The following is a 19368-nucleotide window of genomic DNA, read 5'->3' as shown; positions in this document are numbered from 1 at the left end:
CTACGAACCTCAGCGAAAACGTTTGTACATTTCATCTTTAAAGGAAGCCAATTTCTGCAAACCTTTGGTAAGATCCGTCTGTGTTACGGGGAACTGCAACAAGCTCTGAAGTGGAGATGTTGGCAACATGGGGGGCCTTCTTCCGATGGGGGTGGTAAATGTCTTACCAAAAATGTCGCGTATTCCGCGTTTCCCCCTGTTGTTTACGAAAAATGTCGTAGTGTTTACACTTTAAGACACAAATCCCACCAAAACTTTATTTTGCAGGAAACCTTGAAAGATTTTACCCTTTCACCAAACACATTAAATCCAACCTTAAACCATCAACACACTCCTCTGATCCTTTAACTGATTTCCGTTCCTGAGAAAGCTAGTCTCTACAATTCAGCAAATATTCATCTACGCCAAATAAACGCGTTCCCTTTTTACTACACTTTTTTATCAAAGACCAGAAAACCATACGATTTTCATCATGGATAGAATATTTTATAGAGCATGCTCCTTTAGAGATCCAATAACAAACTATCCGATCTATATATTCGACACCTCATACTTACCATCTCCGGATACTATAGACTATGACGATTTTATCCCGGTGTTAATGTCTCATGTACCTACTAGACCATATGTGTGTATAATGTTTAGTTGCGGACTTAATAAGATTAGTTGGGTATGGGGAATTAAATTTCTTAAAGCCTTCTTAGATAATGCTCATAATTTGAATAACTTGATTAAGATCTTCCCGGTTCATGATAGCTGGTTTGTTAAATCTATAACTCAAATTGTTCATAATTATAATTCCACCAAGAAGAACCTTGATCAGATTACTCGATTGTTGGATACATTTTCCTTGGTAAACTCCAAAGATGAAAGAAACACTCATGTCATATATTGTAAGAACTTAAGTGAACTAAGCCATTATTTAGATATTACCAGGTTGAAGATTTCATTGAGTGTTTATAAACATGATTTATTGTTAGAACCAAGTATTCAATTATCAATGAGGGTAATACCAATTATAAATCCACTCATTAGGATAGACAAAGAAACTCATGAAGTATTCCACCATCATCTTTACCAAATCTTCAACATCATCCACCAAAATGGTGACAAAGTTGAATTAATATTTCATAAACCAGGGAATAAGGCTGCCACGGAAATTCTATATCAATGTATACTAAGGAATCAGTTAATTTCCATAAATGATTGGGACTTATATTGCATCTCGACTGCTTTCAAAAAGATATTGATGGAATTACCGTTTCCTTTAATACCATTAGAGAGCATTCAATTACCCATACGCGATGACTACGAATACACATTATGTGTACTTCAGATGATCATAGTTCATTTGCAGTCAAACCACGAAACCAAGAATTATGATCAACTTCTCCTACAGTTAATTGATACTTTCCATCATTTTATTTTGAATAATGAAATAACCAAACATACTTCAACTACAATTTCCAGATGTCTCTCACACTGTCTCAGTCATGAACCAATATCCAACACAAATAAGGATCACATATTGATAGTAAGTAGATTCACGAAGAATACATTGGAGCATTGGGAAAGTCTAAAGCCAAGATTTACATTTTGCAGTATAAATGAATCCATAGAGGGAGCACCAATAGACCTTCGTTCACACCAGGAAAAAGAATATGATACATCCTACAGTATGAACTATGATATTTCTTTACAGAAAAACGAAGTTGATAGAGTGAACAGCAACACTGCCAGTATATTGCCGTCGTCTAGAGATACAAGCCCAGCGAACACTCTAGTGGACAATTCTTCAAGTCTGACATCCTCCACATCATCTGTCAGGACCCTAGTCCGGTCAAGCGAGACTTTAGCAGACACGAAGCTACAAACAGCCCAAACTAACAATGTTCAATTACAATTTCCGCCACAAAAGTACAAGTTCTTACCACCCGTCAAGCAGGTCCAGGTCCAAAGGAAAGAGACAGAGCCGAAGGCAAAGAAACTACCACCAATTCCAATAAAGAAGCCGGTAATCCGGGGAAGGAAAGTAAGCGAACTCGCAAAGCTATTTGAAGAAAGAAGTCAAGCTATAGAGATCTTAAATGGGATGTAAAAACAACATTAATCCAAAACATAAACTATTTATTAAAACAACTAATATACAATTACAAAGAAGTTCGAAAACATCAAAAAATTAACGTAAATATAAAAAACGAAGTAGAAGAAGACACAGATATGCCTTTTTTATAATTATTCTCCAACTAACCTACTGTCAATATTATCCATTGATAAGTCACCACTCTCATTATACTGTCTAGCAGTCTCCCTATAATGTTCTCTGACAGCAGCATTTGCGACATCAAGAATTGATCCAGCCGCAGCACTATCACTCTCATTCAATCCTAATTGATTTTGATACTGAATCACAGCCGCAGCTGCAGAAGCTTCGTTCAACTGTCTTTGGAAATCTTCTTGCAGGTGTTGGTGTTGATGTTGGTGTTGAGAAACCTGGTGATGGTGCTGTTGTTGATGTTCTACCTGGTTCTGAGACTTATGGGATTGTATATGATGTTGCTGTTGGTGTTGAGTATGGTGATTTAAATCGTATCGTAACACTTCAGAGTTATCATCGTTATGTAAGAAGGCATTTGCACTTGCAGCGGCAGCAACTGCAGCCACGGCAGCCGCATCATCATGATGATTAACACCTTGACCGGAAGCGGCAGCAGCAAGGGTAGCTTCAGCAGCAGCAAGAGCCCTTCTCTTATGGCCCGCTATACGGGAAGCCGGATTCATCATTCCCAACCTTGCACTTTGTTTCTTGAGTTTGCGCTTATATCCTCTGATTTCATTATAAATATCTTCACGCTTAATTAGAACATCAGGATATTGTTCCTTAATTTTAGATTCGATATGGGATGGTTTTGTTCCGACCTTGTATAAATCTAATATCAACAAGTTCAACTCATCGCTGCGTTTGCGTAACATCGGGTGATTACTCATAGGATCCAATTGTGGATGATTATGTTCATTGCAAGTTGTACGAAGGGTCCATATATTGGTAGATTTCTTATATGAAGCAGTCATTGAGAATGGACACTTTAATTTCTTGGTTCTAACGTTTGGATCGATTAAATAACCTTCTTCAACTTGTCTGGCTTCTTCAATAGTTTCCTTTTTAGATTTCTTGTGACGATAACGACCACCTAATTCACAAGTATAATAAATCGCCTTTTTGTTAGAATGGGCAATGACAACGCCAAAGCCATTATCCCTAGCGAACTCCAGGATGAAATCATTAAGGCCCTCACGGGAATGGAAGATTTGTTCTGGATAAGGACGAGTAATCAAGTTCCCATCTGCGGTAATAGTATTTTCATTTACGGGATAAATTTTCCTCAGTTTTTCGTCTACCATAGGTTCGGGAATCTGAATATTATATTCGGATAATTCAACCCCATCCCCACCTGTCAACTCAGCCAAATGGTTTTGATGTTGTGAGAGTTGTTGATGTGGATTGTGATGGTGAAGGGCCCCACTGGCTACCGCAGCGGCAGCAGCTGCAGCGGCTAGTTGTTGCTGATGGTGTTGCTGTTGTTGATGCTGTTGCTCATGTTGTTGTTGCAATTCATGGAACGATTTCAAGCCATCAGAACCCAAGTCCTTCTTTCTTTGTTTATAAGGTTGTTTCTTTGTTCCTAATGAAGATGCTGATACCGCAGCAGCATGAGCTATTTGTTCCAATTTGACTCTTTCAACATCGGAATCTGCATCATCACCTTTAACATTCAATAACTGATCATCGATGTTACTTGCATAATCTTCAGTAGCTGACATAATTGGTTATTCCCTTAGCCTTTAAAATATAACAGAAGTTGTTTATCTTTTCGATATCTTTTTAAAATGTAAAAACAAATTAAAATGAATAAAATATGGAATTATCCTGTGGGTAGGCGGATGAGTAAGTGGAGTGTTTTGTGTGTATTTATCTGATTAAACAATGGATGGGTGGCTATTTAATTTAATTAAATTTTGGTTGCAAACTAATCTTATAAATTTGGTAACTTATACACTACACTTCTTTAGTTTTTAAATTAGTCGTGTTAGTTGGTAAAGATTAATTAAAATTGGGTAGTGTAAATATGGTTAGGAATATTTGTTTTGGTGTTTTTTTTTTTGATGATGGACACACACACACCACTCACCGACGTAATTTAATTGGTCAGTTGTACACGACCCAATCATGTGATTAGAAATTATATACAGGATATTACGTCATTGATATATATATTCAACCAACCCTTGCTTGTGTTTTACAATATTTATACAAATGTGTCTATGTACTTTCATTCAAATAATTATCAGCCCAAGTTGGTAGTACAAACGAACTTGAATGAATTTGCTGACTATAATATTTAAATAGTTTTGATTCCTTTTCTTTAGTAAACTTTCTTACTGGGGATCTTAAGTCGGTATCTTTATTCATGGTTGCAACCACCAATCCTAATTGACCAGATGTATAACTTGGCATATAACATTGACAATATTCGACATTTTTAAAGACAGTTTTGGCTTTTAAAAGTAAATCCTTTAAATAAGGTAAATTAAGCCAAATATTTTCCAGTGATTGCATAATGACAATACCATTCTTGTTCAATGTATTATTTAAAAGATTGAAATAATTTATTTGAAAGAATTCTTCAGCTGGACCTTCAGGATCGGAAGAATCAGTAATTATAACATCAAACTTTTCAGTGGTTTCTTTTAGAAACTTAAATCCATCATCTATAATCAAATTCAACTTTGGATGATTATGATATTTAGCCATCTCCGGTAAGTATTTAGCCAGTAATTTGATAACCATATCATCTATTTCAACCATAGTGATTTCTTCAATAGTCTCATCTTCAACATGCTTAATCAACTCTCTGATAACACCGCAATCACCTCCACCTATAACTAGCACTTTTCGAGGGTTTGGATGCGACATGATTGGAACATGAGTAATCAACTCCTGATATGCAAACTCATCGCGCTCAGTACATTGAATAATACCATTTAAGACAAGAACATTACCAAAAGTAGCTGATTCAAAGATCAAGATATCTTGATATAGAGTTTTGGTATGATATAAAATTTCTTTGACTTCTAAAGCGAATGATTGCCCTGGAAAGGAAGATTCGGAAATCTCATGAAACCAAAGTTTATCATGATGTTTGGAGATAGAAGGATGGGTAAACTTCGCTAACTCTATGGTTGTCATATTATTTAATTCTGATGGCATCTGTGAACGTTTAGTATGTATAAGCTGTGTCTATACCTAGAATATGAATATACCGATGCATCAGAAGGTGTAAGAACATAGATGAAAAAAAAAACCTAACTTCTCCATCTGGAACCCTCATATTTTTCTTGTCGAACAAGCTTTTAAGAATTACTGCAGATCATTCTTAAAACCCTTAGGTGGAACCACCCTGAAATCATTGGATATTAGTATACGGTCAGGGATGCTTATGATGTTTCCGAGACTACCTCGTGCGAGTATTCTGTGGCACTTTCTGGCCCCCTCCATTACTTAATTATGCGATGAGGTATGTTTGGTCGTGTGACTGAAAATTTTATATACAGCACCATGTCGCAACAAAAGTTGTTCAGTCGCGAATATTTTGCAAAATCGACATTAATCCTAGACAAGCTTAGTATTGATCTGATAATTAAACAGCCTGAAGACAACTCTTTATAATCGTCATCCTAGCATGCGATATTTTCTGTCAACTTTTTTTTAAAATGAATGTTTTGTAAATTACGGGAGCACCTCATGAAAGACCCTTGCAAGTGGGATCAGGCTATTATTAAAATGAACGAACCCTGAGCTTAAAACTACTCAATATTACTTTGACACACACATTAACAGAAAGTTATCAAGAGCTCAAAATAAAAAGCTACTATAAATCCATGTCAACTGCGGTATATTAATTTTGAAGAATGAAAAATTGCAAGATTCAGAAGACCCTGCCATTAGGTTGTGTATATTCTTATCTATGTGGAAATTATGCCAAGAAAATGAGAGCCCCAGAGATAAACTATAAAGTGGATTCACGATACAACACATGCACAAGATTTAGATTTGGAAGTCCCTAATTCTTCTACGCACCCAATTACAGATGTCCACTGGGCATTTGGCGCATCAAATGGCTGCAAAAATACTTCAATTGCCGTAAGCAAACGCGCAAATCATCAACTTATTTTTTCATCGCCGAGAATCTAAGGTTAAAAAATAACCCAATTTTTCCGATGCCTCTTTCCATCATTGCGATGAACTTCATCCCGCCTTTTGAGATTACAATCATTGAACGGGCATTTAACTCCGCGTAACTACGCTTTTAAGGGGAGCAGAGGGCAAAAAATTTGGCTCACAAAATGATATGTTCCTTATACATAGAAACATCGATCTACAGTCTTGGGATGATTAGGTTTCTATTCGTTTTCTCTCCCTCGAAGAATAAATCACACCATAATTAAAGACATATTACATCACACGGTACCCTTAAATACTACGATGAAATCGAACCAGTTTTATTTATAGTATTAAACCAACTCTAACAAGATTGACACATGGCAGATCTTTTTTTTAGTGTAATTAGTTATTTTATCTGAAGCATAGCCGTGGAACCAAACTGTCGGAGCCGCGGGCGACCACCCCCGTTGATTTCCATTGTTAACCGAGAACTTCATAATATCACGAAAGGGTTAACACTTTCGTTTGATAAATCTCTTACTCAGATTTCCAAAAAATGCACCTTTGTTAAATTAATTTAAGAACAATCAGAAAGCAATAACGAATCATGTACGTGTTTCGGATGGCTTGTGGGGTAAACTAAGGAAGTTCATGTTCCTTTACCTTTACCAAGTGCGGTTGCAAAACTATTGACTCCTTCCCGCAAAAAGAAACTTTCCATTTGGAAAGAGGTTGCGAAATGTTGTAAGGAAAAAAAAAAGCCTTCACTGAAAAGCTTTTTTCGAAATGCGGCATTACAATATTTTTTGCCGTTTCAATTGCCATTTCTAAGCGAGGTAGTACCTCGAGGTTCATCTAACCACTCCAATCGCCTTATTTCATTCACTAAAGGTGAAATTTTTTTAGTAGGACTTGCCTTTAGAGGAAAAATTTTCAGGTTTCAAATATAAACACATTTCTCCTAATGGAAGGAGAGTATTCTTGAACTTATCGGTTCTGTCCAGTTTAGATTTTGCAACCTAATCAGATAAATACCTTCGTGGTTGAACTATAAAATCCATCAATATTAACTTTTTTGCAACTGCATTCAAACAAGGGTTCATAAGTTGCCATCATGTCATATACAGAATCTAAAAAAGAGGATAATTACTCCTTGTCAAGTCTCCAAATCCAGGAAACCAAGACTCCAACTTCAACCACTACCACCACCAAATCATCACCAGTTTCAAGCTTCTTCAAATCTTTCAAATTAAATAAGGACTTGGAAGTGGGAGGAGCAGATATCATCACACCCGAAGACACATTAAAGGAATATCAAGTTAAATTAATTGCGATTGCATCATGTATTGGTTCTGGTTTATTTATTAGTAGTGCTGCTGTATTATCATCTGCTGGTCCAGCAGGTACTGTTATTGGTTATTGTATAGTGGCGGTTTTGATCTTCTTTGTAACACAAGCTTTGGGTGAATTAACTAGTGCATATCCAGTTAGAGGAAATTTTTTAATTTATAATACAAGATTTATTGATGAATCTTGGGCTTTTGCCATGAATTGGAATTACGCTTTACAATGGATTGTTACTATTCCATTATCCTTAGTTTCCGCCTCGTTGACCATTGGATATTGGAACGAAGAAATCAATGCTGCTGTTTGGGTTTCCATGTTCTTTGTGCTTATCTGTTGTATTAATATTTTTGGTGTCAAAGGTTATGGTTATGGGGAATCATTTTTCTCAATGGTCAAAGTGATCGCTATTGTCGGGTTCTGTATACTTGCTATTGTTCTTATTTCTGGAGGAGGTGCTCAAGGGTATATTGGAGGAAGCAACTGGCATCCCCCATTTGCCAATGGATTCAGAGGTACTTGTAATACTTTAGTTAATGCTGCATTCAGTTTTGCTGGTACTGAGTTGGTGGCAATCGCTGCTGGTGAATCCGCTAATCCTCGTCGTGCATTGAGTAAAGCTATTAAGCAAGTTTTCTGGAGAATTGCCATCTTTTATGTTTTGGCAGTCATTATGATCTGTTTCTTGGTTCCTTTTAATGATCCAAGATTGATTGGTAACTCAGGTTCTTCCGCTTCTCCATTTGTGATTGCTATTGCTAATGGTGGTATTAAAATATTACCAGATATCTTCAACGTTGTTATTTTACTTGCTGTTTTATCTGTAGCCAATGCATCAGTTTTCGCAACTTATAAACCTTTGGTTGCAATTGCTGAAGCGGGACATGGACCAAAATTCTTAGCCTATGTCGATCAAAAGGGAAGGCCAGTCTTTTCAATTATGATTGCTTTAGGATCCGGTTTACTTGGTTTCATTGGTGCTTCTAAGAACCAAGAGACTGTATTCCTTTGGTTGTTAGCCATTAGTGGATTATCATGTTTGTTTATCTGGTTCTCGATTTCTTTAGCCCAAATTAGAGTTAATTATGCATGCAAAGTCCAAGGAATTTCTACAGAAACTGCTTTCAAGGCAATTGGTGGTGATTATGGTGCTTACTTTTCCATGTTTATTGTCGTGTTGATCTTGATTGCGCAATTTTACGTCGCATTATATCCAATTGGAGGTGAACCATTACCGGCATTAAACTTTTTCCAAGCATACCTTGCAGCTCCAATTGTGTTGGTATCCTATCTTGGACATAAAATTTGGACCAGAAATTGGAGCCTTTATATTAAAGCTGAAGATATGGATTTAGTTACTGGTAGAAATGTCGTTGATACCGAATGGATGAAGCAAGAAGCTATTGAAGAAGCTGCAAGATGGAAGACTAAGCCATGGTACTACCGTTTCTTTAATACTTGGTGCTGATTTAAAGGTTTATTGTTTTATGACAAACGTATTTATGGACATGTATATTGTATAGTAGATTTGTATATTAAAAATTTAATATTGTAAGTTTTTTGTATTGCCCGGAATTCAGGTGTTGGAAGTGATCGTTGCACGTGCCCCAAACCGTATTTTAATTTTTATCGATCTTGACAGTTTTGGTTGTCAAAAATCAGTTGTCCTTTTCCCACCTTATTATATTTGCAAATTATTCAATCAAGAAAGAAATTGGTCACAATGAGTAATGTTAATCAATTGATAGGAGATTTGGTTAACCTTTCATCCGAGTCCAAGAGAAGATTTGCAGAAACGAGACATGCTTGTGACAAGGCAATTGCTCACCTAAAAATATATTCACCAAATATGCCAATTTCTGAAATCAAAAATGAACAACACAAGCAAGACATATTGACTCCATTGATGCTAGCATGTAAATCAGGAAATGCTAAATTGACGACTATTTCATTACCAGCTATTCATAAATTAATTATGACTCGATTAATTCTGGTTGATCATTTACAAGAATTATTGATATCATTACGAGAGGCTTCACATTTAACTGTGGATATTCAATTTAGAATTTTACAATGTTTACCCTCGTTTATGCAAAGCTATAATAATGAGTTTACTGGCGAGACCTTATTACAATTATTGGAAATATGTTCAAGTTTGACAGCAAGCAACAAGTCAACTATAGTGATAAATACAGCCCTGGCCACTTTACAACAATTATTTAGTACCATTTATGATAAGTTAAAAGATAATTCCGAGCTTGAAAAGACTAAACGAATAACTATTGAGAATGATGAAGTGATTTTGGTAGATCCATTATCATATGAAGCTTTTGAAATTTTTCAAGACTTATGTCACTTTATCGAAAATGAAAAGCCTACGTACCTTGGAGAATCAATCAGGATTAAATTATTATCGTTACTAGAAATTATTGAAAGCATTATTCACAGTCACGCTGAAACTTTCCGAACCCATAAAGAATTGGCATACTTATTGCGAAGTAAAATAGTTCCTTCAATGTTAAGGATATTAAATTCTCCAGTCAAGAGCTTCCCTCTAATGACTCGTACAATGAGAATTATTCTTGTGTTGTTGACCACACAATTAGAAAATTTAGAAATTGAAATTGAACTTGTCTTATCATTCGTCAATCACATTTTGCTTGAAGGTTCTGGAAGTAACCTTACAGACCCACAAGAGGACGCCCACTGGGAAAGGATATTAGTTTTAGAAATGTTTAGAGCAGTCTTTAAGGATTTTTCAACAATCAAGTTGATTTATGAAAAGTATGATTACAATCCACAAAAGAAACATGTTGTTAGAGAGTTATTCACAATTTTGAAGGCTTATTTATTGAATAATAATCAATTGGTAAATGATATAGTGAAACCAGTACCCAAAGCTTGGCTTAATCCATCAACTACTCCATCTACCGTTGCGGCTTCTGCTGCTCCAACATCTTCCGGAATACCTGAACATAAGGCATTTTTATCAAAAGCCAATTCAGGGGTCAAAACAAATAGCATTGATCATTTAGATAGAATAGAACCACCAACAAATATTCCACCTACATATCCAATTTATTTGATCTTGAACATTCTTTGGTCTTATTCTGAAGGTATAGCAAATTTTGTAAGTACTTTATCTAATGATACAGTAACTGAAGTTTCAGTTGAAACCATTGAACGAGACATAGAGTTAGCTAATTCATTCATTGAAACTTGTTCAAGTGAAGTTAGTACGATTTATGAAAGATTCATATATACAGCTATGGATGACGAAAGTTTCCATTTATTGATTCGATCTTTACAAAGATTTACCCATACCAGTGGATTACTTGGAATGGATTCAATTCGAGATGAATTATTACTAATTATATCCCGAGCAATCATAAACAATGTCAGTATCAAAGAAAGTATTCAGCATCAACAAGAAGAGAGTTCAAGTTTTCAAGAGCAGGGAAAGCACCTCTTGGCCTTAGGTGGATCAATTGTTGGATCATTAAGTTCTACAATCCATACACCTGGCACTGAAATTAGTGAAAGCACGGTATTTCCAGGCACGCCTACATCTACAACTTCAACGACGCCACAGCCAGTATTACGTTCACGTTACTTCAATTCTCGTCATGTCGTTTGCGTCCGCGCAATGGCAAACCTTGCAATTACTTTAGGTTCGACCTTACAATCATCATGGTCAATTGTATGGATTACACTTCTGTGGTGTGGATATTTCATCAATGGTCCAGATGAATATTCTGGTTATAATAAGAATAAATTTAGTTTCCCAGATTCCATGAAACCTAACCTAACCCATTCAGATTATCAAAATGTTGAAAATTCGGTGAAGAAACTATTGGAAAGTATTGGAGAATTTCCTATTTCGTCGCATTACGAATTATTTGCATGTTTGATTAAATTGAATGAAACCATATTTGATGACACTGCTGACAATACAAAAGAAAAGATAAATTTACCTATATGTCCTTTCAATAAGACTTATTTTATTAATAAGATGTATCAGCTCATTGAAATTGAGTCGAATAAATACCTAATTGATCCGAATAATAAGTCTTGGGAACTTATAGTTGAGTATTTTATTAAATCGGGAACTCGTCGTGATTTAAGCAATAAACTCAGAATCTATATAATCGAAACATTCACGAAAATCATCAGATCCATCGTCGATAAAGGGTTCCAATCTCCCATCGAGGACAGCAACCAAATGCTTATTGAAGTGGTATCGAATAAGTCGTTGGACGCAATTACAGAATATCTAAATGCATTATTTAAACTAGAACCAGCCCAAGAATTGTTATTGATTAACTGTGAGATTGAAATATTGTTGTCTATGTTAACCACTTTATATGAATTAATTGATAAATATGATACATACTATCAAAAATGTTGGAACAAGGTATTTTTGATTTTAAATACCCCGTTTGTTATAATCAATAATAATAACGAGACTAGTCATACTTCAATAGACGAAAAGTATAGATTATTGATTGAGAAATCTTTCAATTCCTTGAAATTAATCCTTGATGAATTCTTGTTGAACTTATCATTTGATCAAATCAAATTATTAACCGACACTTTAGGTAATTTCGTGGATCAGAAATATGATTTAAATATTTCCTTTAGTTCCATTAGTTATTTCTGGATGATTAGTGATTGTATAAAATCAAGAATTGGATTATTCAATAGTGAAAAAAATAAACTCGGTGGACCTACTTTAAAACTGGAACAAGATTTGAATGACTTAATAAATAACCAAAAGCAAGAGTCATATATGATGTATATTTACTTAGATATTTATTTATTATTGACCTTGAGTAAGTTATCTAAACAGGAAGAACAAAGGATTCAAGTTAGAGATAGTGCCATTCAGACCTTTTTCCAAATCATTGATGTTCATGGTGGGTTATTACATAGATCCTGGGATTTGATTTATACTATTGTGTTTTCCAAACTATTCGAGATTGTTCCTATCAAAGAGGAAAAAGAACGGATTGAAAGTATAAATTTGATTTTAACTGGGTTTGTTTCATTATATACTAAATTCATGATGAATGAAGAAGAGGAAGCAGGGTTGGCTTTATTCCCAAAATGGAAAGATTTGATCGATTATTATTATAAGCTACTTGACTTACAATGGGTAGAATTGAATTTATGTATCTTTAAATCCTTACGTGATTTGTTAGGTCCATACAAACTTGTCAACAATGAGATTAGAGATTTGATATTTAAATTATGGTGTGATGTTCCTATTGAATATAATGTCGTGAATATGAAATATCAAGATGGGTTAGTTGAATTAATGCAATGTTTCCCAGCATTATATAAGATAGTAAAGCCCAGCTTTACATATAAAGAAGCACAAACTGTTATTAATTTATTTAATATTTGTGCAAGATATCCAATTTTACCAAGTAATTATTTGGATAATAATAAACCAACTAAGTTACAACTATCAATTATTGAGAATTTGAATCTTATGGAAAATGGGAATGATGATATCCAATCTTTAATTATTCAACAGTTAAGTAGTATGATTGTATATCCGTACGGAACCAGGGCCAGAATTGAACAGAAATTGAACAAAATTATCACAGAATATAAACTTAAATTAACTAGCTTCGTTGCTATTAGTCATTTCAGTCTTGAATCCATGAAGGAGAAGATATTCCATAATTTAACTGATTTTACTGTGTTGATCAAAGATCGAGGGATAATTAAGTGTCTTAAATCTTTGATTGAAGTGATTGAAAATAAATCTCAAGGTATACCCGCCAAGGAAACGCCACTTTGGATTGAAGCAAATCAATTATTAAAGGATTTGATTAAGAAATTATTGAATAATACTGAATTGTTAGATCAGGAGATTTGGAAATTGATGGTACAAAGTATTAAGATTCATTATACCAACAAGGATGAAGAGAATCAAGATGTTCATATTAAACAATATGACGAGTTGGTTGAGTTGATAATACCTAAATTAATTGACTGTGGTCAAACTAAAATGTTAAATGATTTTATAGGAAGCATTTATGAGAATTGTTATTTCTACGAGTTTAACGACATTGAAAAGGGAATGCTTGAAGAAGGAGAGGGGGATATAATTGATAAATTGACTCAATTTGATTTTAATGAAACATTTACCAGCACGGAACCATTAGTTAAATTTCCAAATTTCCGAATTAGGATACATTGTCTACAAGAATTGATTAAGTTTGCCCAGATGGAAAAGAATGAATTACAGAGTATAAGTCAAGGATATTTGATAAAGAGAATTAGTTTTGGTTTGAGAAGATTCTTAAATGATCTGAAATTATTATATAAACGTCCAATATCAAATATTCAACAACGTGAATTAAAGGTTATTTTGCAAGGATTGAATGGTATCAGTGAAGTATATACGAATGATGCGGAAGCAAGTATGAATAAAGAGAATTATAAAAAGATATATTGTTTATTAATTAAAATAGTTCCATATGTTGGTAGATTGGCTGCAATTCCAGATATTGATACATTGTTACCTCAAGTATTGAGTAAAAAGTTTATACATTAATAGATATTTTGAATAGGCATTGATTTTTTTTAGGTCAAATAGATCTCTAATTAGTATTATTTTCTCGCTTATTAGAAATAGGTTATTCCCAAAAAAGTAGAAAGTGTTCCGCCTACTAAGTCATCATCCAGTATATCAATTTCTTTTTTTTCAGGCTTGGTTGTATGGCGAAGCCGAAAAAAATAAATCTATTTTTGGAAACAATGAAATCAGGCTAAATCAAGAAAGAAGGCTTTGACTGTTGCTAAGAAAATAAGATGAACAAGGCCAACGAAGTGTACCGCCACTATATGAAGTGCTTATATTTTTATAGTTATTGTAGTTGGGTTGTAAGGCTGAATAAGAAGCTGTGCCACCTGAGAATGACATCCATATTACATGGTTTGACAGATCTTAGAGACGGAGAACCCGGACCAACATCCATCTTAGCCCACTGCACCCCTTCTCAGATCCTTCTTCGATTTTGTTTTGAGATCTTGGTCAGATCGTGAGAAGTAGTAGATTGTCTCGGGTAAGTATCAAAGCAAGCCGTTTAATCAGTTGCATAGTCTTTAAACAATGTATTTTAACATTGACATATAGCATGGATGTAATTCGATACATATAAATGTGTGTGTGTGTTACAAACAATTTGAGTGGATGTTTCATGTTTTGAACCTGAATACACGACCAATTCAAAACACGTTAAAATTAATTTTGTATTCTTTTTTTTTACAACCACCATTGATGGTTGTCTTTTTCTTTACCGTAATTTCAACTTTTTATCAGTTGATCTTTCTCAAATACAAGAGATAACATATTCATCCACTAGTCAATCAATTAGATACAAGAACACGTCCAATTCTACATTACACGTGTAATATTTTAAAAAAGGAGTTATTTTAGGGGGGTAGTGCACATTGTAATTAATTAATTAATTGTAAAACACAATACCATAAATTTGTCTCCTTTCAGTTTTAAATTAAAAAGTTACAAAATCAAACAAACAAAACAACCAAAAAAAAAGAAAGAAAAGAAAATCATTCAACCAAAAAAAATTTTAATAATTTTTTTCTTTAATAGAAAGAAATAAAATTTCTAATTTTAGTTTTCCAAAAAAGACAAGAAATCACCACCTTTTGTTAATTTTTGACAAAGAAATATTTCAACTTCAAACAATCGCTTTTATTTGCTAATCATCATTTCATTCATATATATAATCCAAGTCATAGGTATAACGCCATTAACTAGGTATCTCATCTTACATTCATAGTTGTTTTTATTAAAGGTATTGGTATACAAACCACATAGATCTTTCCCATACAGACACACACACAAAGAACATGTCTTATAAGGATAGTTCAAGCTTTCAAGGCTATCATGAATTTGATTCTGAAGCTCAAGACGCTTCTGCTATCTCAAGAAAAAAGTCATTAGTTAGACCAGAAAGATCTAGAATGAATAGAAATAATCCAAGATTTCATTATACTCAAGTTGCAAATCAAGAATCTCATCATATTAAAGTATTACCTTCATCTACTGGATTAGACCCCACCATAACAAATGATTTAAGTAGATCAAGATCTCAATTAAGTCGTCATAAAGTTGTTGAAGAAGATGAAGGTATCCCATTAATGGATATTGATAATCCTCCTGAATTAGCTGGTGCACCTGGTGTTGGTGGTATGCCACCACCTCCGCCTCCAGAGGATCCCAAAACGGGACGTGAAATTTATGGATTAAATGATGAAGTTAAGCGTAAAAATAACGTCATTTCTTCAAAACCAATGTTAGCCAATGATGACGACGATTTGAAACCAAAACATGATATTTACTTTTGGAAAGTGTATTGTTATATTATTACCTTTTGGGCTCCACCTCCATTATTAAGATTATTCGGATTAAAGACTAAAGATCGTCAATTTGCTTGGAGAGAAAAAATCGGTTTAATTTCTTGTATTCTTTATATTGGTACACTTGTTGCTTATTTAACTTTTGGGTTCACCAGAACAGTCTGTTCTTCAACTAAAATCAGAACAAGAATCAATGATGTCAATTCAGGGTCCTTGATTATTAACGGAAGAACATTCGATTTAACACAATCGCAACATCCTCCAGCTGCAGGTGTTCCTCTGGGTTCTAACGTTTTATATCCTCCTGTCGATGCCGGTGGAATGGATGCCTCATTCCTTTTTCAAAATGTTAATGGTAACTGTAAGGATTTGATTATGCCAAGAGATAACTGTACCATTCCAAAGAATGACGATAATGAATTAGCATGGTATATGCCATGTAGACTTGTCAACCAAGATGGAAGTTCACAACCAAATTTTACTACATTGTATTATGAAGGTTGGGCCTGTCACACAACTCAAGCAGCTCGTGAAGCATATTATAAATTAAAAGTCGATGGTGATGTTTATTTTACTTGGGACGATATCAGAAATAGCTCAAGAAATTTGGTTGTTTATTCTGGAAATGTCATTGATTTAGATTTACTTAATTGGATTCAAACTGATGATCTTACATACCCTGACTTATTTGACAAATTGAGAGAAGATACCACTTATAGAGGATTGGATGTTTCTTTGGTTTTGACTAATGCAGATGAACGTAGAGCTGCCAGATGTTTGTCTGAAATTGTTAAAGTTGGTGTCATTGATTCCGATACTATTGGTTGTATTGCATCTAAAATTGTGTTGTACGTTTCTTTGGTTTTCATCTTGTCTGTTGTTGTCTGTAAGTTTATCATGGCTTGTTATTTCAGATGGGTCACTTCTAAAAAGCAAGGTGCTACCGAATATGACAAGAAATCAATGGCTAGTAGAAATAAACAAATTGAAAATTGGGTAGATAATAGTGATCCTACTGCGGGTCCAATTAAAATTGTTCCACCAAAAGCTAGAGCTAATTGTAAATCTTCCAAAACTAACAGACAAAATGTGTTCAATCGTGCCCAAAAATTATCATTAGCTCCAAATTCTGATTTATCCCAATACTATGATAATCCAGAAGCTCTTTCAAAGACATTCAAATACACTACCATGTCTACTCAAGCTGCATTATTAGGTCGTAGTGGATATTCCAAGAAAGCAGGTGTTGGGGCAGTCCCACCACGTACTAGACAACCATCCGCTCTTTATTTGACTGACCAAGGCTCTTCCACTGATTTGTTAAATCGTCCATTGACTACTTATAATCCATTTGAAGGTTTTGATGAATCATTAGTCGTTAATGGATTATCCCCAGATATTATCCATCCTGATGTTGTTCCTCAACCACCTGTTGAATACCAACCATTCTGTTACCCATTGGCCCATACTATCAATTTAGTCACTTGTTATTCTGAAGATGAAGCAGGTATTAGAACTACCTTAGATTCTGTTGCCACTACTGATTATCCAAATTCTCACAAGTTGATCCTTGTCATTTGTGATGGTATCATTAAAGGTTCAGGAAATGATGAAACTACTCCAGATATTGTCTTAGATATGATGTCTGATTTTACTATCCCAAGAGAAGAAGTTAAACCATATTCATATGTCGCAGTTGCCCAAGGTTCCAAACGTCATAACATGGCTAAAGTCTATGCTGGTTTCTATAAATACGATGATGCTACTGTCCCACAAGAAAAGCAACAACGTGTTCCAATGATTACCATTGTCAAATGTGGTACTCCTGAAGAAGCCGGTGCTCCAAAACCAGGTAATAGAGGTAAGCGTGATTCTCAAATCATTTTAATGTCCTTTTTACAAAAGGTTGTCTTTGATGAAAGAATGACAAGTTTAGAATATGAAATGTTGCAATCTATTTGGAGAGTTACTGGTCTAATGGCTGAATTTTATGAAATTGTATTGATGGTGGATGCCGATACTAAGGTTTTCCCAGATTCTTTGACTCATATGGTTGCTGAAATGGTTAAGGATCCTATGATTATGGGTTTATGTGGTGAAACTAAAATCTCCAATAAGGCTCAAACTTGGGTTACTGCCATTCAAGTGTTTGAATACTATATTTCTCATCATCAAGCCAAGGCTTTCGAATCCATTTTTGGTGGTGTAACTTGTTTACCAGGTTGTTTCTGTATGTATAGAATCAAAGCTCCAAAGGGATCTGATGGTTATTGGGTTCCAATTTTGGCTAATCCAGATATTGTGGAACGTTATTCTGATAATGTTGTTGATACTTTACATAAAAAGAATTTATTATTATTGGGTGAAGATAGATATTTATCATCATTGATGTTGAGAACTTTCCCAAAGAGAAAACAAATCTTTGTTCCAAAAGCTGCTTGTAAGACAGTTGTTCCTGATAAATTCTCTGTTTTATTGTCACAACGTCGTAGATGGATTAATTCTACTGTTCATAATTTGATGGAATTGGTTTTGGTTAATGATTTGTGTGGTACTTTCTGTTTCTCAATGCAGTTTGTTATTTTCATTGAATTGGTTGGTACATTGGTTTTACCAGCTGCCATCTCGTTTACTATTTATGTTATTATTGTTGCCATTATTTCCAAACCTACCCCAATTATGTCCTTGGTCTTATTAGCTGTTATTTTCGGTTTACCTGGTTGTCTTATTGTCATTACGGTCTCCAGTTTGAGTTATATCATTTATTTCTTCATTTATTTGATTGCATTACCAATTTGGAATTTCGTGTTACCAAGTTATGCTTATTGGAAATTTGATGATTTCAGTTGGGGTGAAACCAGAACTGTTGTAGGTGAAGCTAAGGGAGAATCACATGGTGGAATTGAAGGCAAATTCGACCCATCAAGAATTCGTATGAAGAGATGGAGAGAATGGGAAAGAGATCGTAGAAATGACGAACTGAAATTATTGAGTAATGTTGGAGGACAAGGTGGTAATTTAAGTATACCTAGTGCTGCATGGAACCCTGCTAATAATGAACGTTTGATAGATCAATATTCACAAGGGTCATCTTCGGGTTCAAATTAAGGAACATTTGTTATTTTAGTGTTTTATATTTTATTAGATAGAGTTATGTTTTTATTCTGTTTATACGGCAAACAAAGTTTTATTCGTATTTACTTTTCGTATTCCTACTTCTCGTATTTGCTTTTTACACACATAATACGCAAGAACTGATCTTCCCAGCAAATAAATAGCAGTATGGAAATGATAGGAACTACGTCGATCCAATCACAACTAGCTGCATTTCACGAATTCAAGGTGATCTTACATTGATGGGACAAGGCTGTACAACTAAATAAATATACAATTATAAACTA

At 34.5% G+C, this 19368-nt stretch overlaps 6 protein-coding genes across 6 annotated transcripts; 4 read left to right on the top strand and 2 right to left on the bottom strand. All coding sequences in view use genetic code 12, as the record gives it.

Moving 5' to 3' along the window:
- Positions 1-472: 472 nt before the first annotated feature.
- Positions 473-2098, top strand: ECM25 (Ecm25p; the record flags this gene model as incomplete). The annotated part of the gene is made up of 1 exon (XM_049409886.1): positions 473-2098. One exon carries the CDS (start codon positions 473-475, stop codon positions 2096-2098), a length of 1626 nt encoding a protein of 541 aa, XP_049260899.1.
- A 137-nt stretch (positions 2099-2235) lies between these two features.
- J8A68_005782 (uncharacterized protein) lies at positions 2236-3822 on the bottom strand (the record flags this gene model as incomplete). The annotated part of the gene is made up of 1 exon (XM_049409885.1): positions 2236-3822. One exon carries the CDS (start codon positions 3820-3822, stop codon positions 2236-2238), a length of 1587 nt encoding a protein of 528 aa, XP_049260898.1.
- Positions 3823-4321: 499 nt separating this feature from the next.
- On the bottom strand, positions 4322-5269 carry J8A68_005781 (spermine synthase; the record flags this gene model as incomplete). Its single annotated transcript, XM_049409884.1, has 1 exon — positions 4322-5269. One exon carries the CDS (start codon positions 5267-5269, stop codon positions 4322-4324), a length of 948 nt encoding a protein of 315 aa, XP_049260897.1.
- Positions 5270-7337: 2068 nt separating this feature from the next.
- Positions 7338-9035, top strand: J8A68_005780 (uncharacterized protein; the record flags this gene model as incomplete). Its single annotated transcript, XM_049409882.1, has 1 exon — positions 7338-9035. The coding sequence occupies one exon, from the start codon at positions 7338-7340 to the stop codon at positions 9033-9035; it is 1698 nt and encodes a 565-aa protein (XP_049260896.1).
- A 255-nt stretch (positions 9036-9290) lies between these two features.
- Positions 9291-14135, top strand: MON2 (Mon2p; the record flags this gene model as incomplete). The annotated part of the gene is made up of 1 exon (XM_049409881.1): positions 9291-14135. One exon carries the CDS (start codon positions 9291-9293, stop codon positions 14133-14135), a length of 4845 nt encoding a protein of 1614 aa, XP_049260895.1.
- A 1322-nt stretch (positions 14136-15457) lies between these two features.
- Positions 15458-19075, top strand: CHS3 (chitin synthase; the record flags this gene model as incomplete). The annotated part of the gene is made up of 1 exon (XM_049409880.1): positions 15458-19075. The coding sequence occupies one exon, from the start codon at positions 15458-15460 to the stop codon at positions 19073-19075; it is 3618 nt and encodes a 1205-aa protein (XP_049260894.1).
- Between the last annotated feature and the right edge of the window lie 293 nt (positions 19076-19368).

Source organism: Hemisphaericaspora subhashii (genome assembly GCF_019202705.1).
Source record: "Hemisphaericaspora subhashii strain CBS 10753 chromosome Unknown scaffold12, whole genome shotgun sequence".
Taxonomy (NCBI): domain Eukaryota; kingdom Fungi; phylum Ascomycota; class Pichiomycetes; order Serinales; family Debaryomycetaceae; genus Hemisphaericaspora; species Hemisphaericaspora subhashii.
The sequence above is the reverse complement of the archived record's forward strand: the minus strand, read 5'-3'. Positions and strand labels throughout refer to the sequence as shown.